Raw genomic sequence first — 26,986 nt, forward strand, 5'->3', positions numbered from 1 at the left:
TTGGCTGCCTCATTTCTGAAATGAACTTAAGGCAGAGTGGTCTCTGTTACTGACAGCCTCAGCTCGGGTTTATTTGGCAGTAAAATATTTGCCAGGCTTATCCGTGTCTAGTGTTTAGAGATTCTAACTTTATCTTTTTATTATTAAGTGTCCTGTCCACGAAATAGAACTAGGCCTTTTTCTCCTTTATTTCTTTTAAACATAAATCCTTATTAACTGGGCTTTTTTGTAGTCATTTTAACTAAAGTTTAATCGTGAAGGTGAGGTGACCTTTCTTATCAGAATTTCAGATTTTGGGGGAGTGATGGTTTCTGTTTGGGGATGTCTTGTTCCCCACCACTCAAACACAGAAATTGTTGATGTAGATCTTTGAGGCACAGTACAAGTTATGACTGGAGCTCCTCTGAGGTAACAAATCCCAGCCTGATTTGATGGGCAGGGAAATGAGGTGAACCTCAATGGGATTTAAAAATAAAAAAAGGATGGGGCTTTCTGACATTCCCAGTCATATGAGGTTTTTTTTTCAGGCCTTGCTGCTTCAGACATACTTGGTTACCCTCATTGTACAGGCTCATTATGTGCAAGAGAGAAATAAGAGGTGTAGTTGTAGAAAAGATTGGTATCTGCTTAACATTTAAGCTGTTACAGTCACAGAACTAACACCTATCAGAAAAACTTAGGATTCAGTTTAAAGCAAATTTAGTGGAATTCTGGGCATATTTGTGCTCTTGTGCAATAGGATCGATGTACCACGTGGGGGCAATAAGGGATTGTCTGTGCCTGAGCTTTTACCTGTGGATGAAAACCACAGGAGACACAGTTGTCAGATTTTGCCTGCACTTTTGTTCCAGTGTCGTGGCTCAGCAGCTGTTTTTCTCTGCAGCCTGTACCTTGTCTATGCTCTTGATTTTTGTGCTGTGGCTTCAGAACTGCTGCTGGCTACAGACTGAACCTTCTGGGTAGGGAGGACGTGTTTGGGCAAGTTCACTAATCAGAATGAGAGAAGCTGCCGAGCAAGTGTGTCTCTGTGTGCGCAGGTAGGAACATATGCTGTGCTTAATTGACTTGTTCTAATTGCCACTTTCACCATGAGAGCCAAGTTGAAATACAGATGCAATTCTGAAAGTCAAAGTAGATGATTGCAAAAAGGGATTGCAACCTCTCAGGTTTTTTTCTGTTAGCAGAGGTTTTTCCTGTATACAAGTGACCAGACCTGTTCTAAAGAATTGGTTAATATTGAGAGTTTAATCCTAGGTCACAGGCTGAGGCTGGTGGACTTTGCACTTTATAAAGGCCAATCTGATTGGTAGCTGCAATGTGTGTAGATGGGCTCCTGAAAAATACCCCAAAGGGGAGCAATCTGAGAAGTCCAAAGACTTCCTTCTCTGAGAAGGGCTACAGCACGATTGTTGGAGGACAGTAGTATTTAAGACTGGAAGTGGAAAATTCCCCCCACAGAGTCTACAAATATCAGCAGCATGAAAATCAGTTTCTCAAGTTGGTTTAGCAAGGTACTGTTACTGCTCAGTGTCTTTGCCATTCCATCTCTGCCAGTAGAACGAGGTGCATTCTACCCATTTTTGAAGTTTCTGCACTCGTTGCTGTGGAAGAACAGTATTTCTCCTGTGCCTGCAGGTCGATTTTAACAGTGAGAGAGTAATTCTGGCAATGTGCAGGTATAGCTGTGTTGTTCATTCTTTGTGCTGATCATGTGGATCATATCTCCTGTTATCCAGCAATTCCCGTTCACCTTGACTTGAATGTTTTGCCATTTGCTAATGACAGTTGGCTATTGATCAAATTCTATGATTTCACTCTTTTCATGTTTTTCTACCATCTAGGGTACTAGTGGGCTGTGAGTACAGAACACCACCACACTGCAGTCACTGATATTGGCTTGGTTTGCTGTTTCAGAAAGGAACTGGTGCTCTTTGTCACTGTTGGTAGAGAACTTCTTAATCAGTGATGAGACAGGTTGAGGAATGATTTATTGATCCATACAGACTGGTCTCTACTGAGATATCTAAGGTGATGTGGAAGGCAATCCAGAAAATGGTTTGGTGAGACGAGACAACCAGTCTCTGTCTGGTTCTGCTGCACAGACCATTACAGACTGCAAAGTACTTTGCTGAACTCTTCGGGGCTGAAACACTTCCAGACCAGGAATATGGCCAGGGTGGTCACTAATTGTCATGACAGTCCATCTAAGACGTGAACACAGTTGTGGAAATGTTTTTCCCTTGGTGGACCTCTGAGGTGCTCTGCAGCTGGTAGTGTGACACCAGGTCCTCAAAAGCGATGGAAGAAAGAGTGATCCCGTGGAGGAAGCTCTCAGCCCTTGCAGTGAGGCCGAAGTGACACTGTGCTTAGGCTTAGGTTAACCATGTCTAAAGCAAATTGTTGAATATCTCCAGGTGGTAATGGGTGGGAGAATTGTTGTACAAGGCACTGGCCTGAACCAAAGTAGGACAATGGCAGTGAACTGTGGCAGTCAAAGCTCTGTGAACTGCCCCAGAAGGGATTCTGGTGCTTTCAGTGACCTACCTGTAATGAAATCCATACCAATCCATCTTTCCATCTTCATCCTCGGCATGCCCACGTGTTGTCATTGCAAAGTCCCAGTACAACCCACTAGAGAAGTGAACCGGTGGTGTGTGCCCCAGTTAGTCTGGCATACAAAGTATAAAATGCTGGCTTAAATGATTGTAACTATTTCCACTCTGTGCCAACCCACTGCTGTAGACAGAAGGGGAGACACAATGTAAGCTTTTGAAATTGCTTGCCTTGCTGTTATGAGATAGGAGAGCTCTGAGAGACAGAGCTTTGTAGTGTGTATTTGGAAAATATATGCTGACAGAATAAGCAATAGGTATAATTTTTCAGCCTGCAGAGTTTCTCTTTGCCACGGTGAAGGATCTGAAGGATCTGAAAGGCTTCTGAAAGAAGCTTTTCCAGGTGCTGTTTTTCTTGGTTGATAAGAAGTCTGCTTTGAAGGACTTCCTCCATCCTCATCCAGAGGATGATTAAAGAAAGAGATGACATCATGGTATAGTATAAGGGCAATTCTAATTGTCCCTCTCAGGCCAAGAGGAGAATATGGTGTAGATTATCTGTTATACTAGTTCAGTGAGTGAGTTACAGCTTGTTATCAGTTTCTTTCTCACAGAGAGAAAGTTGTACTTTGTTCTGACACTGCATCCTTCCAACAGCAACAACTGGCTTTCATGTGTGATGACATTCTTCTTCTTCTAGCTTTGTTCTCTAAACTTTTCCTCCTCCTGCTGTAAAGGCTTCAAACACTGCCTGGATGGTTGGAAAGTTCGACTTGTGTTACGGAAACTCAGAGGTCTTTGTGGGTAACCATGAACAACATACTGCTGAGTCTGGGTATAGTGGGTCAGATAACCATCCACTCCCTCTTTTAAGTTTCAAAGTCACACCTCAAGCATGGTTTTTATTAGAGTTGATGAGGATTTATTAAATGGTTGAGTGTGTAGAACAGAGGTTCAGCCTGATAAGGCACTTCCTATTTGTACTATGTTTGCTTGGGAGTAGGAATTGCAGAGGGTAGAGCAGTAAAACTGGAGTCTTGTCCCTTCCCCTGCCTGTGGTGGGAGGTGATGCCATATGTCTCTTTGCAGCCTGGTTCTAAGTGTGTGGGTAGAAGTGTGAAAATGGATGGTGACTCCTCTAATAGAATGTATATATTATATAATGAAAGGCTGGGAAACTGGGATTGTTCAGCCTGGAGGAGAGAAGGTTTTGGGGAGACCTAACTGTGGCCTTTCAGTACCTGAAGGGGCTCCAAGAGATCTATGGAGGGACTTGGTACATGGGCCTGGAGTGGGTACATGGGCCTGGTGTCCCACTGCCAGACACCAGGATTGGATAGGATGTTGGGAAGAAATTGTTCCCTGTGAGGGTGGAGAGGCCCTGGCACAGGCTGCCCAGAGAAGCTGTGGCTGCCCCATCCCTGGAAGTGTCCAAGGCCATGTTGGACAGGGCTTGGAGCAATCTGGGATAGTGGAAGGTGTCCCTGCACATGGCAGGGTGTTGGAACGAGATGGCCTTTTAGGCCCCTTCCAACCCAAAACATTCTGTGATTCTATGACATGATGGAAAACAGTTTTTTTGCCTGTGTGGGTAGAAAGGCCAGAAATGAGTGTAAGACAGAGGTGCTGGGGATGCGGACACTTAAACATGCTGAACCTTTGCGCCTTTTCCTTACTGGGTTGTTTCAGGATAGTAAATTACTTGTGTTTTGGGTGAGCAATAAAAGTCTGGACTAGAGAATGAAGCATAAAAAGGAGCAGCAGGGTGTTGATGCTTCTAAAGACTCTGCCATATCTGTAATTATTGCTTCCTCTACCTGAGCATGGTCATATGTGGCTTTTAAAGTGATCACATCAGATTTATTCTCAGGCTTAGCAGGAGCTGCTTTTTTTCCACAGGAAAACTTTAGTGCTCTTTTTAGATGTTAAAGCAAGTGATTGAAATGAAGATGACTCCGAAGTGTCGGCACTTGGAAGGATGTGAAACTGTATTAGCACTTAAGTTGCAAATAAACCTGCCTGCTCAGTTTCCATTGCCTGTGGAAGAGCCAAGCAAATGGCAGGCAAATGGAACACTGAGAAAGCTGTATCAGAAATGAAAGCACTTCACTTGAATGAAATCACAATTGATGTTATGAATGGAGTTGTCTAAAATGCTGGCTATGCTTTTGCAGCTTTCCTATTTTTTTTTTATTATTATTTTTTTTTATCCATGAGATTCTGCAGCTTCGTTTCACTTTTTAAGGAGAACGAACCACGGAATGTATTTTCTAAAACCTTGCGTCTTTTGTCCTTTTGAAGAGGCGAGAATGCTGCCAGTCAGGAATGACTCATTAAACTCGCGAGTCGCCTTTTTCTGTGGGGTGGGTGAAGCTGCCTCAGGCTGAGAGGGCTGTTCTGCGCGATCTGTGTGTGTTTGCTGTTACAAAAGTCATGTGCTACGTTAATATTTTGTTTTTCGAATTGTCGTGAAAAGGCCAGGAGGAGGGGCCGGGGCCGCTGGTGCTCCGTGCGCGGGGCCGACCCCACCCGGGGAGGCGGTAACGGGACCCGGGGGGGGCCGGCCCCGCCCCCGTAGGCCCCGCCCCCGTAGGCCCCGCCCCTCAGACCCCTCCCCCTAAGACCCCGCCCCCTCCCCTACCGGCCAATCAGGACGCGCAGCGCGGGGCGGGGCGGGGCCGGCGCGGGGCCGGTGCGCGCGGGCGGCGGCGGCGGCGACGGCGGGACGGGCCCGGTTCTGAGGTGAGCGAGGAGCGGGACCGGACCGGACCGGATCGGACCGGATCGGACCGGACCGACCCGACCACACCGCCGGGGCCGGGGGAGCGGGAGCTGAGGGAGGAGGGGGGGGGGCGGCTGTAGCGGCGCTGCCGGCGAGCGGCGCCCCAAGGCCGGTGGCTCGGCCCGCCCCGCCCTGCGCGTCCGCCGCTTCCGCCGCTTCTGCCGCGCCGCTTTGCGTGGGAGCCCGGCGGGGAGGGGAGACCGCGGTGTGCGGCCCGCGCTCCGCCGGCCCCCGGGGACGGCGGGTTCCGGCTGCCGGGGAGTCGGTAGCGCGTTCCCCCGGGGGCTGCCGGGGGGACCTGGCCTAGGCCAGGCGCGGTCGGGGTGGGGGGGTGTGAGCGCCCGCGCCCCCGGCACACCCCTTCCCCTGCACCCGTGTCCCTGCGAGGGACCCCCTGGGCTCCTCCCGCTGCTCGTCCCGCTTTCATGACCGCTCTCACGGCCGCTGCTCGGTCAGAGAAGTGTTCCTGAAGCACCGCTCCCCTGGCAGGGACCGGCGCGTCCAGGTCCTTCCAGGCCGGCGTGTGGAGACCCTTCACGGCCGTGTGGTGGTCGGAGGGGAGAGTGGGGTCCGGGCGGCACGGAGACGTGTCTCTGCTGTCACAGCGGGCCACTCGGAGTGTTTGTGCCTCTTCATTGCGGTGGGTGGGATCCTGGTGCATCAGTTAGTACCGGCTCGGTGTAGTGATGCTCGAGGGGTGGCCTGTTGCTTAGCGAGAAAGTTAAAAGAGGAAGGTTTGCTTCTGGTGGCTGAAGGGACCTGATCTGAGAGTACTTCCATGCACAGGCAGTGGGGTTTCCCTTTGTATGGGAGGCAGGGATCACCCTGCTCACACTGGGCAGCAGGGAAAGTGGCCTTACTTCAGACCTGCCTTCTGCACGGGCGAGGGATGGACCATCATAGTGACCCTGTCACTGACCAAAAGGATTTCCTTTGAAAGCCCTTGCTATCATCCCTGGAAGTGTTCAAGGCCATGTTGGATGGGGTTGGAGCAACCTGATTTAGTGGGTGTCCCTGCTCATGGCAGGGGGTTGGAACAAGGTGGGCTTTAAGGTCCCTTCTAACCCCAGCCACTGTATTTCTGTGATCTTGCATGTCCTCAGGTGTAAGCTGCCTTTCCAGATTTGCTGCTAGATGAAAACGTTGTCTTGCTTCTGAAAAATAAGTTTGTTCCATCCAAGTAGAAGATGAAACTCATTGTGACTTAAAAGCTATTCAAAAAAAGACGACAAAAAAAACAAAGTACAAAAATTAAAAAAAATTATATACAGCTACCTAAATTTCCTAAGTTTTGTTTTATATGCTCCTTCACTTAGGACTGAAAGCAATAGGTAGCTGATATAGGTTTGATGCCTGATCCTAATTGATGGGAAATTATCAGGACAAGGACTAGGTGCAAACAAGTTCAGGGAGGGGCAACAAAGGAAGATTTTTATCTTAGAACCACTAATATTGTGGTAACGTTGCATTTTAGTTTCTCATTGGTGAGGCTGTGTTGTGGCTCGCCTGGGGCAGGAGGCTCTCAGTGCTGTGGGACAGTCTGCTCTGCCTGTAGAACCTCTTGATCCTCCTGGTGCTTGTAGCATGTCTCAGGCTTCACTGGCCCATTTTCCTCCCCCTTTCATGTAGTCAGCCCCTTGAACTGAAGTGTTTCTCAAACCATGGCACAGCAGTTCTTGTCAGGAAGTGTCATATGTTGTCAGAGTACATAAAACATGATAGGTAACTCTAATTGGTGGTGGTGAAACTGGAAATAGTGCTTGGCTTGGTTAACATTCCTTACACGTTGGGTTTTGGAGGCAGTGGGAGCAGACGAGGCTATTTGGGGATTGTTAATAGTTATGCTGGTATTAGTAGGGTACTCTGGCAGGGAATGGGATGTGGCATGGAGACATGCTCCCAGCTGCCACAGCAGGCAGGGCACGGCTCTTCTGGGGATCAGGCTTGCTTCTGCACATTGCGTTTTCTGCCTAGCGCTTGTTAGGCCTTTAAAATCTGAATGTGTACTGGCCAGGGTAAATATTTTTAGGAACATGTCATCAGCAAGACACAAGGCCAAGCCCTTTTGAGTTCACTTTTTCTGTTACCACCTGTGGGGAAGGACTTTGACATCTGCAGTTTCTGTTTGAAATGACTTTGGTCTCTCCTGGCGGGTGACCAAAGCCAGTGAGAATACCCAGGAGCTCCTCATTAGTCCGGATTTGGGTGGCCTGCCTGCCTGCCTTGCCTTCAGGAAGCGGCTGGCTCCAGCTGGAGGGGAGGCTGCTCAGGCCTCTGCCACGGGGCTGCTCCGTGTTCTGCCTCGGCTGTCGCTGCGTGCATTTTTTTCCTTTTGGGTAACTGCAGTCTCTGTCCCTTCCAGGAGCTATTTATTCAGAAGGGGATGAATGTGCTCACAAAGCACTAACTTTAAGAGCAGGTGGCTAATAAACAGCCTGGTGAGGAGTGTGACCGATCCTGGGCAGCTCCAGTTGCCCAGCAAAAATCTTACAGTGTGGTTGCATGATAAGGGACACAGTGTCAAGGGGATACAGATGACACTGAGGTCTGGTTTCTCTTCAGATCAGCACTTAGAGATGTAACCTGGGCACCTCTCTCTCTGCTGACGTTTGCTGTTAGGGTGATTTTAAAATTTCTGACCTAAAAGTTTTTCTCCTTGGCTGTGTGGCCACACAAACCAAGGAGTCCAGCAAAAGAATATGCACAAAACACTTTGAGAAAGAAACTTTCTGCTTATTTGTCACCCAAAGCTGGTAAGTTGGACACTGGGCAGTGTGTGCCCACTTTTATGTTGAGATCATCCTTCATACTGGATTCAATTTCGGATCCCTGAAGCACGTTCAGAGAAGAGAAGGGCAGCAGAGCTGGGGAAGGGTCTGCAGCCCAGCTCTGATGAGGAGCAGCTGAGGGAGCTGCAGGGCCTCAGCCTGGAGAAAAGGAGACTCAGGGGACCTTCTCACTCTACAACTCTCTGACTGGAGGGTGGAGCCAGGTGGGGGTCAGGCTCTGCTCCCAGGCAACAAGGGACAGGACAAGGGGAAACGGCCTCAGATTGTGCCAGGGGAGGTTTAGACTGGACATTAGGGAAAATTTCTTCATTGAAAGGGTGGTGATGCACTGGCATGGGCTGCCCAGGGCAGTTGTGGAGACCCCATCTCTGGAAGTGTCCAAAAGACGTGTGGATGGGGCATCTGGGGACGTGGTTTAGTGATGGTGTTGGCAGTGCTGGGTTAATGGTTGGACTTGGTGGTTTTTTCCAGCCCTTCTGTGATTCTCACACGTGTACGGTCAGCTGGGAGGTTGGAGACTCTCTGTGGTGGTCTCAGCTGTGCTGCTCAGGCAGCACTTGCAGAGGCCAAACAAGCCTTGTGGTGGGTGTGATTAGGTGGGAGGTGTCTGTCTACCCTCCTGGGATAAGTTTATCTGTACAGGGTCTGCAAATATAAAAATAAAATCCCCCATAATGTTAAAATGCACTGGTCTGTAAGCTGGGAAGACATTTGACCAGACTCTCTGAGTGTAAGGATTGAAACCTAGATCACTCCCCACTAGTTTGTAAGGACATGTAAGGCTGGCTCCATTCAAACCTCTGGAGCAGGCTGCCTACCTACTTGCAGCACAGAGGGACAAAGGACTGTTTTCGTGAGCTGCCTCTCTCCTTTTCAGACACAGCAATAACCTAACACTCCCTTGGATTTTCTGTGGTGGGCTCGCCAAGTGAAGGCTGTCCCAGCTGCAGTTCCCACATAATTTGGATTGCTCAGACACAGTGTGGTATTTGGGTAATGCACCCAAAACCACCGAGAAGCCTCAGCCTTCCTGCTGAGCGCCTTGCACCTTGCTGCCAAATGCTCTGTGCCAGTGGTGAGCATGGGGCAGGGGCTGTGGTGCATCCTGAGCCCACATGCCTCACCTTCCATGTAGACCCTGCTGCGATCCCTGGGCAAATATCACCACTGCTCCAGTGGCGTGGGAGAGCTGGGGAGAGCCGTGTGGGACTTGTTCCCCATGTCAAATTAAACATGTGTCTGCACAACTGCCACCAAACCATGACAGCAAGACTCCCGCTGTAGGAGTTGGCCTAGTGGTTGGTCTGATGTTGGTCTATGTAATTGAGATTTTTGCCCACTGATTTAATCTGGGCAGGTTTGCTAATGAGATGAGGAACTGTTATCTGCAGCCAGTGCCTGATGAAGGCTCTGAGCTGCCAGCAGTTAAGGTTTTGTATGAGTCATCATTTAGGGGATGAAGAAAGTTAATTGTTCCTGTTACCTTGGGGTGTGGTCAGTGGGATGGTTGGGTACAGGTGAGAGGCACAGTTCTGCCTTACCCTTCGCTGCCTGTCTGCAGTGCTCATGCTGCTGGTGGTAGGGAGCCCAATCAGCAGGAAAACTCATAAAATAGTGTGTCAGAAGGGTGGAGGGCAGAGCTTTGAGTATCCTATTTTCTAACCATGTTTCTGAATGGTTATTTCTTCTTGCTACTTTTTCTTCCCAGTGTCGGGATTTTAATCGTAACAGAATGGTTTGGGTTGGAAGGGACCCTAAAGCTCATCTCATTCCACTCCCTGCTATGGGCAGGGACACCTTCCCCTAGACCAGGTTGCTCCAAGCCCTGTCCAACCTGACCTTGAATACTTCTGGTTTTGACCAGTTTCGATGTCCCGCTAGCAAAACCAATAACAAGGTTAAAGAACCTTAAATAAGGATTTTGTGACAGTGCTTCAGTGGGTAGTATTTTCACACGGAAGAGATCTTTCAGGCTGTAACTGTCTGTTTTCTTCCATGTTTCTTTAGACTCTGCTCACTGCTGGAAGATGGGAGAGATAGAAGGAACGTACAGAGTTCTGCAGACGCCGGGCTCTCGTTTGGGGGCCCAGAAGACCGCGGGAGTGAGTACCCTGGAGTCAGGACAGAACCTCTCCGCTGCCATGGCATCGTCGCCTGCCAAAGCGCACGAGCGCGACCTCCCCCTCAGAATCAGGATGTTGGACAACACGGTGGAAGTACTTGACATTGAGGTAGGAGAGATTTGAACCTGATTTCGAGTACACTGAGCCTCTGACGACGTAAAGCTCACAAGGATGTGCCTCTGTACAGAGCTGGGACGCTTTGAGGCAATATCTGAATAAAGATTCCTGTCGGGATTTTACCTGCTTACGAGTAGTGAAATTAGTTGCACGGCTTGTTTTTTTTTAAGGTCTTTTAAGTGTAACATGTGTTTTGTGTCTTTAACTTCAAATATAAGCGCACACCGTAAGGAGAGTCTTTCACTGTTGTTTGCTTTGGGGGAACACCAACTGTCTCCTGCCAAGCTCCTCTTGCTTCCTGAGCCACATGCAGCTTTGTCAGTTTGGCAGCTGGGAGAGCAGAAGAGCTTTGCCTTAGTTACTGATTTATATTAACTATTTTAATGGTATGTGTCCTCTTCAAGTAAACTTGCTCCTATTTGAAAGCCTTTTCTTGCTGCCACGCTTTAGAAGGGAGACACCAAAGCAGTGTCAGTGTTTCTGGAAATTTTTTTTTTAAAAAGTGTGCTTGGGGAAATCTGCCATAAGACATACAAACCATGCTCAAATTGGGAGGATTCTGCTTTTAAAGAAATTTTTGTTCTTCCAATTCTTGTTACATTTTCAGTGTTGACCTCAGTTTAGTTCTAGCTGGCCTAAGATCTGTTGTCAGAAGATAACTGTTCTAGTGAAGATACTCAGCTATCAGGTATCCTGTGTTCGTATCAAATCTCTGATCAGTAATTTATAATTAGCACTTGTAGAGTTAGTTTGTTGCATAGACTCAAAAGAGTTTTTTCCAAATGTGAAAAATATGTATGTGGAGTTCTGAAGAAATAGTGGCTTTTGGGAATGTCTTTACAGATTCTGTCCAGCTGTTCAACTCTCAAACAAGGAATCTGCTTTTTTTTGGTTTGTTTGTGAGGCTGTGCCTGTATCCTCCCACCTGAGCATGCAGAGGGTATTGCAAACCCACCTCATGTACTGCACAGAAGACAAAAGCCCCTTTTTTTTGTCTTTAAATTATGTCAGAATATATTTTAGGAAATCTGCTGACTTTGATTCTTTTGAAGGATGATTTTATTTATTTTTCCAGGTTGGTGTAGACGTCGGTGTTTTGATTTTTAAAAAAAAAAATCAAAAAACAAAACCCCAGGCAACACCCCCAGCCCTGTAATTTTGAAAATCAGTGCAAGGCCAGGCTGGATGAGGCTTTGAGCAACCTGTGTTATCGAGAGCGATGAGGAGAAGGGGTCAGCCTTGGGTCAGCCCCAGACCGTGGAGCACAAAAAACTCCAGAGTCAGCAGCTGTGGCATTAGAGTCCTGCTAATACACTGCCTCCATGGCCTTTCATTTTTGTCTAAATGAGGTAGCAATGACAGCAAACAGGCATGAAGTAGTAAACTGTGACCCTCTGCCTCCTAATTTCTTTGGTGAGCTGATGGGATAGCAGGAACTGTTGACTACTGTTTGTAATGGAAAATGCGAATTTTTCACTTGGGGACTGTGGGCAAGAGTTAGGAAATGGCAGCCATGTGGCTGAATAGGTGGTGTGAGCTAGCACAGTTTGTTTTTTTTTAAAATAATAAGAGAAATTGGTGATTAAGCAGCTGTCCTAGAGGGGTGGAGGTTCTGATTGCTGTGCCACTTGCCCTCTCCTCTTCGCTTTTGCAGTTTTTTTCATTGAGTGTAAAAACAGGAGGTGATGTTGTGGGTTTGTGTTTGATTCAGGTCAGCAATAGTTAGTCAGTGCAGTGGGACACAGGCCTTTCCCGTGGGCTGCTGGCACTGCCTGCTCAGGGAGATGTAGCTGGTGGCAAAAGGTGGTTTTGGTGGGTTTTTTTCCCCCTGTTCCAGTAATTTTCTCTTCTACAAGAACAAATGGCAAATGACTTTTTACTGGGAAAAGTGATGTGTCAGTGGAAGAGACTGACTGGGCAGGGGGTCAGCTCCTGGAGGGGCCCTTCCCTGTGCAGCATGGTGGGGAAGCTGGTGCAGGAGCCTTGTTTATTGCCTTGCTGCCTAAAATGAGCCACAGCAGCATTTTTAACCATATGGGATGCACAGAATAGCCACAGTAACAGCTTAATCCATGCAGCTTTTCCTTGTCTTCCCCTCCTTTCTCCATGATGTGTTTAAAACACTTGCTTCTCTCCTGACAGGATTTGGTGGGTGCTCTCGTTGGTGTACCCAGAACAGTGTGTTAAAAGTTCAGTATAGCTACATTCCACCACCTTTTGTCTGAAATCCACTGTCTCTCTCTGCTTTCTCCATCTGTATTGCATGGTTTGCTTTCTAGCTGGGAATTTTATTAATCACTAAGAGGGAATTATTCTTTAAAATATGCTGGAGCAGAGCTCTTCTTCAAGGAATCTGATTTGAATGTTAGGGGGTGGAGAAATGCTCAGTGTTTTCTGGAGTTTAAAAAACTGAAAATGGGCTATTTATGGTTTCTCTTTTCCCTCCCAAAACAGAAAAGAAAATGAAATATATCCATCCAAAGCCAGGCTGCAATATTCATTATTTTCATGGGTTGGGTTTTTTTCCCCTTTTACAGCCAGCTTGTTTAGTCAGCTCAGATTTTGCATTTGCCATGTCACAGGGTGCCTGGCCTCTTCCCTCCAAACTAAGTCTGTCTGAAGGGTGGTTGTGCAGACTATGAGATGAATGATCAGAAAATTCAATTTAGTTCCGACTGTGGGCACACTTCAAAGTAATCATGGTTTTGCAGTAGAAGTTCTGCCAGCTTTCCAGATTTTCTGAAGAGATTAAACTTGGAGGCCTTTGATCAGTGCAAAAATATGGCAGGCTCTTAAGTAGAAGGGCCTGGGTTGGGTTGAATTCACCAAAATGTCATTTAATGAAATTGCTGCCATAATGTGATGTTTAATAGTTGGTCTGTATGTTGTTCCTTATGTAGGAAATACGTGTTATATAGGAAATTCTCTTATATGAATTATGCTCTATGCTATGAGGAAGTGCCCTGGAAAAAGAAGTTTAGATTTTTATGCTTCTAGTTTACTGAATTGTTTGGGGAGAACTTGGCACCTCTTCAGTGGCATGTGCTTCCTCTTCTTCTGCTCGAACACAAATATAATTTGGGACTGAAAAATACTTTTTCATTATATTATAGTAGATTGTTTTTCTCTATTTCACCTGTTGGAGAATGAATTCTGTAGGACTGTAATAGCTGTCATAAAATCATAGCATGGTTCTTAGCTCTCAGCAGATCCAGGCAGGTCTGCCTGCCTGCTCTACTCAATGGGAAAATTTAAACTGGGATTTTTTTTCTTTCCTGCTATTCTTTTTGGGTTGTTTTGAGCACAGAGGTCTGGGTGGTTTTTTTTGGTTTTTTTTTTTGTTTTTTTTTTCTTTTAATATAATGAAGTAATGATGTGCTGCATCCCTGCAGTGCTGTGTGATGTGTCCCTCTCCCTGTGCCACTAGTGGATTCCTGACAGGGAGATGTTCCACTCCACTGCTGTTCTTGAGAACAGGCTAGTTAGATAAGGGTACACTTTAATTCCCCTCTTTATTGTCTTATTAAGTATTGTCCTCTCACTGATCATGTCTACTTTGGTGTTTACTGATGTACCTTACAAAACTATTACATTACTACAAAATTGAAGTGGCTTATTCCATGCTGAGCTGAAAACAGGGACTCAGTGATTACTCTGATAGAGATACTGTCTTTGCTGGCCACTTATATGACTCTTCCTTGGCTTATTTAAATTGATAAATTGCATTATTATAAGTGCAAAGCTGCTTTCCATCCTTAAGTTTGGAGTGGAATAGAATAACTGTGGTTATTCTGGTTTCTGTGCAGTTTGCAGTTATCTGTGACTGAGAAGGTGCCATGAAAGTGGCTCCCCCTTGGATGTGTGTTGCTCCTGACCAGCCATCAGCAGCCCTGAAATCAGAAGCTGGGCTGGGACTGCAGGAGGGTTTTGGGATGGCAGAGGAAGTAATCTGACTGCAGTGTGCTTCCCATGGTTTGGAGAGTGTGTATTCCACCTGTGCAGGCTGCAAAGCGCTGCTCTCAGTGACTGCTCACGGCGGCCTTCGGGCCCCCAAGAACTTCGGTGGGCGCGATGCGAAAACCCTGCGCCTTAAAAAGCTGCTGCTGAGCAGTTTTGAGTAAGAAACGTGTGTGTTACAAACTGAGATGGCACTGTGGGCACTGAGGAGCACTGCCTGTGTGCCGTGGGGAGCCCCAGCGGGATGGGCAGCCACCCGTGGCTCTGGGGTGTAGCCGCGCTCTGGCACTCGCTGCCCTCTGGCACTCGCTGCCCTCTGGCACTCGCTGCCCTCTGGCACTCGCTGCCCTCCCACCTCTGCCTTGCTCTCCCTGCGCCCGCTGAGACCTTCCTTCCACGAAGCTTTTCCCCCTCTGTGCTGCGAAAGTATTAACAGCTTAAATATGTGGGGAGCGGAGGGACAGGCTGCTGTTGAATCCTATTAAGTGCTGTGCTGGAGGAACTGAGGTGCTGTTGGTCAGCTCAGTGTTTTTCTTCCCTGGCCAGGAAGAAATAGTCAAAATTCCAGAAAGAATCATAGCCAGATGTTTGTCATTGCTTTGGTTTGACGCTCCTAAATATGGCAAATAAGCTGCCTTAGGACTTATTTTTGTCTGACCTCAGAAGAGAAAGTTAGTAATTCACTATTTTAAATTTGAAGTTATTACAGGGTTTAAAAAGAAGGTAACTGCAACTTTGCAATTTGTGTACTCTTTGATTCGACTGTATATTTTTTAGACCTGTTATTTTGGGGGAGGGGGGCTTGACTTTTTTGATGCTATGTAGGAATGTGGTATTGGGTGGGGAAAGGTGAAACTGCAGCCATTTTGTTGACAGACATTTGGGGGGTGTGTTTTGTTAATTTGTGGTTGTTTGTTTGTTTTTTTTTTTTCTTTTAGGGAAGATGTGAACTTAAATTGTGTAATAAACCCATTTTATTATTTTACAGTTCTCTTGACACTAAGTGTCCCGTTATGTGTAAAGAAAATTGAATTATGCTGCAGCAAAGGAGAAACAATCTGAATATTCCTCTACAAAAAGTTGTTTATGTGCACATGTTGTAACTTAAAACGCAGAAACCATTTCAGAAAATGGTCAGGTGTTATCACAGTCCTATGCCATTTAGTCAGAACAACTGTAGGAAATGCTGTATTCAAAAAAAAAAGGTGGTCCACTGGAACCCTTTTTTGGCTGTGGGTGACATTCAAATTTGTTTCCACAGATAGGTAAATATGTAGAATATATGGAGCCTCAAAGAGGAAAAAAACCCCGAAACCAAACAAAGAAACAACCTGCAGGCATCTAAGACAGCTACAGAAGTGCAGTGTGCTATGCAGCAGGTCAGAGAAGCTTGAGGTTTGTGCCTACAGAAAAAAAAGGGAGCTGGGGTTGAGCAGGGATGGTGTCTCGTGGTACCGCCGTGCTCAGAGCAGCACAGCCTTGGGGATGTGCATTTAGCAAAACAGGGTTGCAAAAGCACCTCTGTGTGTCAGCCCTTTCTCCCTGCAACCAAAGTCACGTCTGGCAAGGGCAGTGTTGCCTACTTTGGCAAAAGGGAGACGCTGCATATTTAAAAAACTCTGCCATGGCGGCACATGCCTAGTGTGAGAGATTTACTTCTCAAGGCTGTGATGTTGAAGGACCCCTCCGTCTGACAGAGCAGTCGTTCATCAATAAAAACAAGAATTAGAAAAGAAAAGGGCAGGGTGAAAGGCTTTGTAGAGACTCTGTTAGAGCTGTCTGACGTGTCTTCAGCTGAAATCATGAAGGATGAGCATCGCTGTGCCCTCAGTGCTCTTCTCAGGCAGGTAGCCTGAAGCCAGGGGTGTAGGAAAGACTCCTGCTGGTGAGGGGGAAGTTAGCAATGCTTGGGCTTGTCTGATCTGGCATGTAGGTATTTATTAACCCATCACCGTGTTATCGAACCTCTGCTTAAAGTACAGTGGGGATTGATGTTAGGACAGCTGATACAACTTCGGATTTGCATAGAACAGAAGAGAATTTTGGCCTTATCTGTAAAAATACCTAGTTTGTGTAAAGAGTCTTTTGTGACTGTCTTAATTTCTTGATGTGTTAAACTATTTCCTTTGGGAAACTTCCTCAGAGTGGTGTGTCAGCCTGGAGTAACCCAACCCCTCTCAGGGAAAGTACAGAATCTGGGTACTGTAACAACTCTCCTCTGAGGGAAGGCTGAGAGAGCTGTGGCTGTGCAACCTGGAGAAGAGAAGGCTCCAGGGTGACCTTCTTGTGATCTTTGAGTACCTGAAGAGACTCTAAGAGAGCTGGAGAGGGACTTTGGAAGAGAGCCTGCATTGATGGGACAAGGAAGAATGGCTTCAGAGGGCAGGGTTAAGTGGGATATTAGGAAGAAATTCTTCCCTGTGAGGGTGGTGAGGCACAGGCTGCCCAGAGAAGCTGTGGCTGCCCCATCCCTGGAAGTGTTCCAGGCCAGATTGGACAGGACTTGGAGCAACCTGGGATAGTGGAAGGTGTCCCTGCCCACAGCAGTGTGTTGGAACTGGATGGTCTTTTAGGGCCCTTCCAACCCAAACCATTCTGGAATTCTGTGAAAGTCCGGATGAAATCTAGTCAGTGTGGACATGGATGATGGTTTTGAGGCAAAAGCAAAATTAATGGAGAAAGACTTGCAATTTTAGTAAGTTTTTTACACGAATAACGGAAAACAAAGTATTGTCTGTGTTTAAAGTGACTTAAATATAGTTTTATTTATATACATATATATACATATGAAATGATACTGTGCAAGTTCCCAGAGCACCTACAGTCTCAAGTGCATGGAGTGGCCAGGCCCGTCTGAGGGAGCAGGTATGGAAAGGTGCAGGGGTTTGCACAAGTGTGTAGGGGCAAAGTTCAAGGGGGAAAAATTGAGATCAGTCTCCTAATGACTAGTTCCTTCACTTTGTTATGCTGGTTTACAGCTCGTGGGAACAAAAGTAGGCGCTTAGACTTTGTTATGAACCTGATTTTGGGATCAGCCACCCCAAAGCAGCTCTTCTCTGTGATATTATTGCTGCTGTGGCTTGAATGTTTAATTATTAGCAAGCAGCAACTCTGGTACCGAATCATCAGGCAGTACTGTCCTGTGAAACTCTGCCCGAGAACGTGGTCCAGGGTTTTCATTTGTGTGACTTTGCTCTTCCCCAGGTAGTCTACAGCCAGGCATGAAGCAGAGGTGTTGGGGATTCATGTCTGCATTTCTCTCTCCAGGCGATGAAAGCAACTAAGAATTTCTGCTTGATGGCCAGTATTTTTTATGTGGCTCTTCATGCACAGTTTGTACCTAGTGCTTGGGAACCGTGTGTTGAACTGAGTGCTTAACTGAGGTGCCATTTGGTTTTTCTCTGAGCACAGTGTGTTTTATTCCAAGTACTACAGGCACCACTTTTAAAACTTGAGACCATTTTTTTTTGTCTCTGTATGCTATCTACCTAAGTACACATTTCCCAATCTGTTCACGTAATTCCCTCCCTCTTGGGGATCTTTTCCCATGTCAACCAATTGTTGTTTTCCTACTTTCAGGCATCCAGCAAGTCTAGCCACGCTGGAAAAGCATGTTTGTTGGGTAGAGCTGGTTCATTTGGCAGTGAAGTGCTTTAACACTGCTTGAACCTTTAAATGATTACAGTTTTAAAGCTAGCCTTAATTAAATGAGCCAGAGGCTTCCATTTCTAGAATAATTTGTCTGGCTGTGGATTCTGCTTAAGAAACCCCTGACAAACCCACATCAAAAATAACCACTGAAATCTTAGGACAAAAAAAAATCATGGGGAGGGAGTCATAGAATTATTTATTTTTAAAACAAAAAAATTATGCCCAATATTGAGTGTAATGATGGAACTTAAAATAGCTAAGAAATTTATATTTGGGTTTGCAGCTTCCATATTTTCAATGCTGTGTAGGAATACTGTAATATACAGCATTTTAAAAAAGAATCAAATTTTCAAGGTGGAAGTGCACACTGTCCCATTTTGTGATGAAGAAGCTATGCAATAATTTTCAGAGTGGGGGAGCATGCCCAGGGTTGAGTCTGTGACCGTGGTACAAGCTATGCTGCGAGGCCCTGGCTTGGGCGGCTGTGGATGTTGGTGTTGCTCTGACAGAAGTGATTCCCAGTGTCCAGGGCTACCCTGCCAGCACAGGGACATGGGAAACCAGGGCTGGCCAAGGGTTTGGTTACCTCCAGGGAGCTGGGTGCTGGAAGACTGCTGCTGCAAGTGGGAGACCTGGCAGCTGAACCGTGCTCTCTGGGGGGCGGGGGAAAGGTTTTAAAAGAATAAATTCGTACCAGTGACTAGGGTATAAAGTTGGATGAGGTTTCACAAACCTTATTATGTGTGCTGGGTCGGCTCCTTGACCCAATTCTGGTAGAATTCAGGATTGGCAACCTCAGTCAGTGGTGGGGACTGCAGGGCATGAGGCCCTTGCAGCAGAGTCACATCCCCTGATGTCACCGGCAGGGCATCCCGTGCTCTGTAAGCTGTTAAATGCTCTGCAGGCTACTCCAGGGGTGGTCTTGATAAAGTAACCTGTAGTTGAGACCTGTCAATGTAGAAAAGTGAATAAAAAGATGTATTTAAAATACCATTCTTCTTAACAAAGAGTTAAAAAAAACCCTGAAAGAATCGAAGCCATTGTTAAATGTTCGGATGATCAAAATGAAACAGTACTTAAGCAATTTGGCTGAGCACATGAAACCAGAGTTTGACACAGTTGTCACCAGGTACCCATTTTTGTGGGGAGGCAGGGAGTGCTTTCATTGGAGTCACTAGATCCAATCAAAATTGAAGAAAGTAATAAAGTACTGAAAAGGAAGGCAGTTATTTCTTACTTTTCTAGTCTGCAGATTATATACTAGATATGGAGCAGTAAGGTCTTCTTGTTTTAGCCATGAAAACACAAAGTTAATGAATGGTGTTCCTTGCCATCTGAGATTATTTCCTTCTTTCTAATAAACATTTGAGCATCCACCCTGTATTCAGAAATGCAGTTTTTGTTTATGTGTGGCATTAATGATAGTTATTAACAGGGAGTTTTGAGGGTGTTTTTTCTGTCTCACACTGCATTTGGACAGAGATCTAACAGATTACAGGAGGGTTGGAGATAAACAGGGCTATAAACTCACTGAAATGTTTGCATATTTCTGATTAAGAAAGGAAATAACAAGTCTATGTTTAGTTGCCATTTTTGTTTTTTTTAATTTACCAAAGATGAGAAATCACATTTTCCTTAGGAAGACCACTGAAGTCCCCCAAAGTAAAAAAAGCAATAAAAATCCATGACTGGTGAAGGGACCTTTATTTAACTCAGTTCAGTTTGCTCTGGCTGTTCTCAGGGCACTCTGTGTTGGCTCCTTGTTGGCTCTGTTGGCTGCTTGTCAGTGATGACGTCAAATCTAAACTTCTCCCTCTCATGCAGATCCACTATTTATTGGAGGATTTGGTTTCCTGACAGTTGCAGGTTTCTGTAACACAAAATCCAAGGTGTTTGCTGACATTGGGGACTGGTGGCTCCCCTGGCTCTGGCTGCACAAGTGTTTCCATTCTATACCTCTACTTTACAACTCTTGTTTTTTTCCAAACTCTTGACTTTTGCACTGATATTTTTTCTTCTTTTTCCCTTCCAGCTTAACTGCTGCCAAAAGTGGATTTCTTTATTGGAAAGTTTGAGCAAGGGCAGTTTGTCCATTTTGGAAGATGAGAATACTACTTGTTATGAAAGTACCAGGGTTTTTTTGTTTTCAGATTAAAATATGTGGAAGCAGAAAGTTAAGATGTTCTGGAAGACAAGTTTGGGAGTTAGAGAAGAATCAATTTTGATAATACTGAGCTATGGGCTACTGAAAATCATAGGCTATGTGTTCCCAGTTTGTTTTCCCCCCTGAGCTCAGATGTTATGGCAGAGGGAGGATCTGCCATGTAGGTAGTGTTGTTTGAGAAAACAGCAAATAACACTTGGGCTGATTGTCCCCCTCTGCTCTGCTCTGGTGAGACCTCACCTGTGGTGCTGCATCCAGCTCTGGGGTCATGGCATAAGACATGTGGAGCTGCTGCAGTGAGTCCAGAGATGCTTCAAGGGCTGGAGCCCCTCTGCTCTGGAGAGAGGCCGAGAGAGCTGGGGGTGTTCAGCCTGGAGAAGAGAAGGCTCTGGGAAGACCCTGGGGCCCCTTCCAGAGCCTGAAGGAGCTCTAAGAGAGCTGGAAAGGGACCTTGGGCAAAGGCCTGGAGGGACAGGATAAGGGGGAATTGCTTCACACTGACAGAGGGCAGGGTTAGATGGGATGTTGAGTGAGTGAGGCCCTGGCATAGGTTTCCCAGAGCAGCTGTGGCTGCCCCATCCCTGGAAGTGTCCAAGGCCAGGTTGGACAGAGATCTGGCTCCAGGCCTTGGAGCAACCTGGGATAATGGAAGGTGTCCCTACCCATGGAATGAGATGATCCTTAAAGTTGCTTCCAACTCAAACCATCCTGTGATTCTATGATTCTATAAAACAAAAATACCCGGTTTTACAACTTTTTGTATTATTTATATTTTACTCCCCTGTCCTAAAGATTGCTAACATTGAATATGTTTATTTTTCTGATAAAGTGACAAATACAGATACCTCCTTCAGGCAAGAAACTTCAGCTGAAAATGCTTGTTCTTATGGATTTCTGTTCCCTGTCTTAAGCTGTTTTAGCACTGAGCAGTGTCTGAAGGTGTTGCTTCTCTTGCCAAGCAGGGCTCTCTGTGGCATCACCACCAGTCTGGGTACCCTGCTTGCACTTGCACAGCTCTGAGGGAACTTTTCAAACTTGATCTGAATATACAAATCAATTTAAAATAAATCTATTGTGCTTAACAGTCTTCTAATGATGACTTGTTAAAATTATCTGCAGTATGGTTAGAGCTGGGTCACTGGAAAACTGTTGTTAGTTGCCTATTTAATTTTTTTTACCCTGTTTTTTTTTCTTTCTTTTTATGTGAAATAATTCACTGATATCAGTAGTCGTTGTCTTGGCAGAAAATAAAGAGTAATTGAGAAGTTTGGAATGAAAAGTATGCTGTGTTGTGAATTTGTATTGAAAGCAGGACCTTTCTGAAATGCATTCATGCAGCTGCTTGCCCTGATGCCAGAATTACAGTAATTAGGGAATTACTTAAAATATTTTACTTTGTGCTGCTTTTATGCAAATTAGACAATGACATGGAGCTGCCCACTATGTCACTTCCATTTTTGTCCTCTTCAAAATGTCCAGCTTTTTGGAAAGGATGGTTGTAAACATAATAAACAATTTCAGGAACTAAATAGCTTTAAGAAGAGTTTTCCCACAGCATTGGAGACATAATAATAAAAAATCGTATTCCATCTCAAGCTTTTGAAACTCATTTTAAAATAAAATTAATACTGTTCTTTCAAAATGTGGCATTTATCTTCTGAAGGACGTGAAATGCCACTCAGCTTAGACTGGGTTTCTTCTTGACACCCAAAATTTTAGTTGTTAGCCCAAGCCAGGCAAAATTATTTTATGCTTTTATAATTTGATCCGTTGCCAAGTTCTCCCAGACTTAACCATCTTAATTTCTTCATCTTCAGTTTCTCTTGAAGGAGCGTGGACTTGACAGTGGAAGGGGAGGTACCAGGGATATGTGTCATACAGGCCCTTGTTTTTGGAGAGATGAAGGCAGCTGGACTGTCTTCAGCATGGAGCTTGGTGGAGCCACAGAGATGTAACTCAGTTTAAATGGGAGAAACCTGTGCATTACTATTGGTTGGGATAATTTTAATTCCTGTACGTAACTAGCCATGGACAGGACACAGATTACTTAATCAGTCCAGTTTGGCTGTAAAACCTGTCTGATTGTTAGCAGGCATCTTTCACAAGTTAAGCCAAGTGTATCAGTTCTAACAGAAGGTGGTTGGAACCAGAATTGCTGCTCATTTCACAAATGAGATTTGGGTCACAGGACATCTCCTGGTCAGGGGCTTCTTGAGGTCAGTAGATCTGTCCATGAAAAGGCACGTGGCATATCCCATCTTCTGCACAGGGAAGAATATGACATTGGTCAGGGCATTGCTGCATCCCCACAAATATTGCTGTCTGAAAAGTATTCCCTTCTTGGATCCGTGGGGCCTGGGAGCAGGAGGCATACACGTGTGTTTATTGGTACCTTAAAAAACCAGAGTCCTACTATATTTAAAGATATTTCCTTCTGTTACTGTTTGAAGCTTTATTCACAGGTACGTAGCAAGAAATGTATTTCATTTGGAAGTTAAAAATTTAACTTTCAAAATGCATTTCTCCAGGCATGTGCCCCCTCTGGCAGAGTCTGTAACCTGCCTGGGATGTGTGTCTGGAGACAGCAGAGCAATAATGTAATTTACTGGAGATGTGGCTTGCCATTACTTATATCATTCTTTATTTCATTGTGACCATTTAAAAAGCAAAACCCTTACCCTCAGAGTCTTCTGTAAGTGCAGATTTTGGCTAAAAAAAATTTAATTGTACTCTTATAAAGAAAATGCCAGCTGTCAGACTTTTTCTCGCTGAAGTTTTGGGGATTTTTTTTAAGTGTTACAGAGGCATTTAGCTCAATTGCATAGTTCTAAAAATGACAGTTAATCTTTTTCCTGTAAGAAGCAGTTGCTTTTGAATTTTTTGTGCACCCCAGTAATGTGAAATAATTGCCCCAGCTTTCACAATATTTTTTACCTTTTAAACCTGAAGGGGCCCATTCTTTCTCTCAGATATTTTCATTTACATTTTATTAAATTATTTTAATTCTAACACTAATTTGACTTTAAAATGAATAAGGGTAGATTTAGATTAAATGTCAGAAAGAAATTCTTCCCTATGAGGGTGGTGAGGCGCTGGCACAGGTTGCCCAGAGAAGCTGCTGCTGCCCCATCCCTGGAAGTGTTCCGGGCCAGGTTGGACAGGGCTTGGAGCAACCTGGGCTAGTAGAAGGTGTCCCTGGAACTGGATGAGCTTTAAGGTCCCTTCCAACCCAAACCATTCTGTGATTCTGTGATAACTTATTATAATGTCTAATACTTTTCAAAAGAGACACTGTTCTGAGTTTAAAGAGTCGATTACAGAACTCTGTGCCTGCTTTGATGGGAAAGTTGTCTTCCATCACTCTGACTCTTCCACAGGAACAAACCTCTGTGGCATCAATGCTGCCAGTGTGTTCTGTCAGATAACCCAGCTGACCAGAATGATGCCAGGCCCTGTCACTACAGTTATAGGATCACTTCCAGGGTCCAGGGTGGAGCTTTGTGGCCATGCAACCTCCCTCTGCACCCTGCTAGGTTTTGTGTGTTGCCGGAATGGGCACCTAGAGGTGTGATAGCCCTTTGGATTCTCTTCTGAGTGATCCAGATGGATTGATGTGTGGGTTCATAAATGCTGTTTTTATTGTGGTGGCTGCTACAGTCATGCTGAGAGCAAACTGGGATGATTGAACAAGCAGCCCCAAGGGGAGCTGGTTTTGATGTGCTGTGGAAGTTTCCTGTTTTCTTCTATGTTGCTGTAGCTGCTTTCTGACAACGTTTGGTTTGTGGGTTTGCCTCTAACTTGACTGTCAGAAAGGGTTGGTGAGTGGGTTTCTTGAGGGAGGGATTCATCAAAAGGACTCCACAGCAAGTGTGGTGTAACAGGAGGGTTGTTGGGGTTCCCACTGGCCTGCACGTGGCCCTGGGGTCCCTGCTGTTGGAAGGAGCGAGGGGTCTGCATGGAGCAGGGATTTGGCAGTCCCTGCTCGGTGTGTGCTGCTGGGGCAGACCACACCATCCAGCTACACAAACAAACGTGTGGGTTTACTGAAGGAGCTGCAAATAGCCTGCAGCTGGTCTCCTCGGGTCTCGTGGCTGACCCTGCTGTGAGAAGGAGGCTGGACGTAGGTGACCTCCGGTGGCCCCTTCCAGCTTCAGTTCCTCTGGTTCTGTGAAGGTTTTTTATGTGGAGCTGTGCCTGTGTTTGTGTCTTACAGTGACAAGAATAATGTGAAAAATCTTCCTGATATTTTTCTACAGTTTCTAAAGATGTCGTAATTTGTTTTTTAATTTACTGTAAACTTATACATATTAATCTCACTGTAACTTTTTTATTACTTCCTTAGTCAAAGTGTTACGGCCAGACATTACTGACAGAAGTTTACAAGCATCTGAATTTGATTGAATCAGACTACTTTGGAATTGAGTTCCAGAACATCCAGTCATATTGGGTGCGTACCCCGACAAATCGGGTATAATAAAAAGCTTGGGTGAACGCAGTTCCTTGAGTGTCAAATGTTTCCAAGTCTGCTGGAGTGTCCTGTAGGATCATCTCTTGGATTCTTGTAGATCTGCTTCGCTCACCAGATGACGACAACTACTAAAGCAGAGGGGAGGAATCAGATTCTGCTGCTTCTTAAATCTCAGAAAATGTATAAAGCTGTTAAATAGCTGCTGATATTCCCACTTTCAGGGACAGAAATAAAATCCTGCTTTCCTCTGAAAGGGGAAACATCAGCTCAGAGTGTCCTCTGTGGAGCACCTATGAAATCATATCACAGTGTGTAATTTTGGTAGCGTTCATGTTCATCCTCGGTTAATTCAGTCTTCAGTTAATGTCCTCGAAGAGCCATTACAAACCTCTTTCCAACAGAAACCTCAGCAGGCATGCAGGCCTGCAAGCTTTTTAAGTCATTGATCTAGATCAGTGCTGACACCTTTAAGCCTCCTAGTCACTTATCCTGTACCTTGCAAAGAGGACAATGTGGCTTCTAAACTAGAAAATGTCCCCCAAACCCTCTTTTCCTTCTTTTTTTTTCCTATTACTTTTTCTGGTTTTAGGACGTGCAGAAAATCTGACTGAGAACATAGGGAATGCTAATGGCACTAATCCACGCTGCTCTTGAGCTGAGGAAATGCAGTAAAACTTGTTTAGTTTCCAGTTCTTCTGCACGGTTTCCAAACTGTTACTGCAGCTAATAAGGTTCTTAAAACCCTCATCTGTCTCTCAGACAGAGCAGTAACTAGTAAGGACCAAACATAATTGTCTTGTAACAGTTTTCTCTTTGGAGGGGTGGGGAAACTGAAAGGTGGAGCATCTAGAATATTTTGCATTACTTTTATGGATGCTCCTTTTAGGGGAACAGCAGTAGTCTTTCTTTTAAAATATGCTTGTCAAAAGGGGAAAAAATGGTGGGAAATTAATAACGAGTAAAAACCCTTAAGTAGTTAGATAAGAGTGCCAGAAAAAGCATGGAAAGGGAAAAAAAAGTCGGACCTTTTCTTGTTCTCCAGACTTTCTGTAATTCTGCAGCCTGGCTCCTGTCTGGCCATGGGTTTTGGCATGACTCTTGCCTTCTTGGCAGTGGGGCTGTGCTTTTGCTGACTTGGCTCTTTTTCTATCCAGAGGAGCTTTAAGCACAGATCAGTGATTTTTCTACTGGTGCATGAGAAATGTCAGTTCAAATAGATAAGTACACTTTTTGTAAAGCAAAGGAATTACTGCATTGCGGAAGAAATGCTACTCGTAAATTACTGCTTAATTGAAATTTACTTTTGATGTTCTCATATTATATTCAAATAAGAATGTCAGTTTGTAATTTTTTTTTCTCTGCAATTTCAGATTTGGCTGGAACCTATGAAACCTGTTATTAAGCAAGTACGGAGTAAGTAGTTTTAAAAAAGGAAGTTTTCCTTAATTTGCATCTGCTTTATGTGGGTTGCTTTCACAATTACTACTTGATTTACTGGTTATGCTTCCCTGCAAATTACACATGGTAGTGGTGATAGTGGTTCCTGTTGGGACATGCCAACTTGATGTTTTTAATGGGTAGTGTGTGGTGGGTGGAATGGAAACTTACTGCAGGTAGGATTCTTTCTGTGATAAATATCTAGACAGATTGGGTCAGCTGGTGTTATGTTGAAGTGAAATATAACACTTGCTGTTTGTAAGCTTTTGGAAGTTGTGTTGTCATACCGTGGGAAGAAAAGGGAATATTTTGGCTGATTCCCATGTGAGCTCTTTCCATGTGCTCAGGAGCAGCTTTGCTGGGAGAGCAGAGGTAGGGATCTCCCACCTGGATGGTGGCTTCAGAGCTTCTGCTTTGGCTGTAAAATGCAGTTCTGCTCCCTGGCCAGGAGGATGCTGCAATAGCAAGGCTGCCTTGTCTTTACACCACTCTAAAAAGTAATGTCAGAGGTAATGTAAAGGTGAAAAATAATTGGAGAATGCAGCATGCAGGTTGGTTCTTCAGATGTTGAAAGATTAGATCCAACTTTTTTTTTTTTTTTTCTCTTTAAAGCAGAGTTAAGCTGTTTGCTTGTTTTCTGGTCCTGAGTGCAGAGGCTTTGTGGAAGAACAAGATCAGGAGGGTGTGGTGGAATCCTATTCCCTTCCAAATTTTGATTGAAATATGTTAAAAATTAGTACTGGGAAGTAGTTTTTAGTTAGTCTTCTGCCTAAAATCGATTGCCAGAAAATATGAAATCACCAATTCTAGCTAATTTTTTAACCTTAAAGTCAGGATTTTGACTTTTGCCAACATTGTTTTTTAAGCAGAAGAGCCAAACCATCTATAAAAGGCTTCCTTCGAAGGGTATACAATACTTTCACTCTCTGTTTTCCCTGCCAAAAAT

The 26,986-nt window shown here is 45.1% G+C and overlaps 1 protein-coding gene across 6 annotated transcripts in view; it reads left to right on the top strand.

The window, feature by feature from the left end:
• The first annotated feature begins 1,316 nt into the window (after positions 1-1,316).
• Positions 1,317-26,986, top strand: part of FARP2 (FERM, ARH/RhoGEF and pleckstrin domain protein 2) — a 75,819-nt gene continuing 50,149 nt past the window's right edge. For 4 of the 6 annotated variants that reach the window (XR_001876646.1, XM_017826257.1, XM_017826261.1 and 1 more), the window contains exons 1-4: positions 5,245-5,294; positions 10,131-10,354; positions 24,478-24,582; positions 25,974-26,016. Coding sequence is in view for 5 of the 6 variants with exons in the window: in XM_017826257.1 (XP_017681746.1) it covers positions 10,151-10,354; positions 24,478-24,582; positions 25,974-26,016 (352 nt within the window). In the remaining variant the exon portion in view is untranslated. Of the gene's footprint in view, positions 1,677-5,244; positions 5,295-10,130; positions 10,355-24,477; positions 24,583-25,973; positions 26,017-26,986 lie in introns of those variants that run through there. The other 2 variants (XM_017826258.1, XM_017826259.1) reach the window with 2 other exon arrangements.

This window comes from Lepidothrix coronata, unplaced genomic scaffold (genome assembly GCF_001604755.1).
Source record: "Lepidothrix coronata isolate B3197 unplaced genomic scaffold, Lepidothrix_coronata-1.0 Scaffold125, whole genome shotgun sequence".
NCBI classification, from domain to species: Eukaryota; Metazoa; Chordata; class Aves; order Passeriformes; family Pipridae; genus Lepidothrix; species Lepidothrix coronata.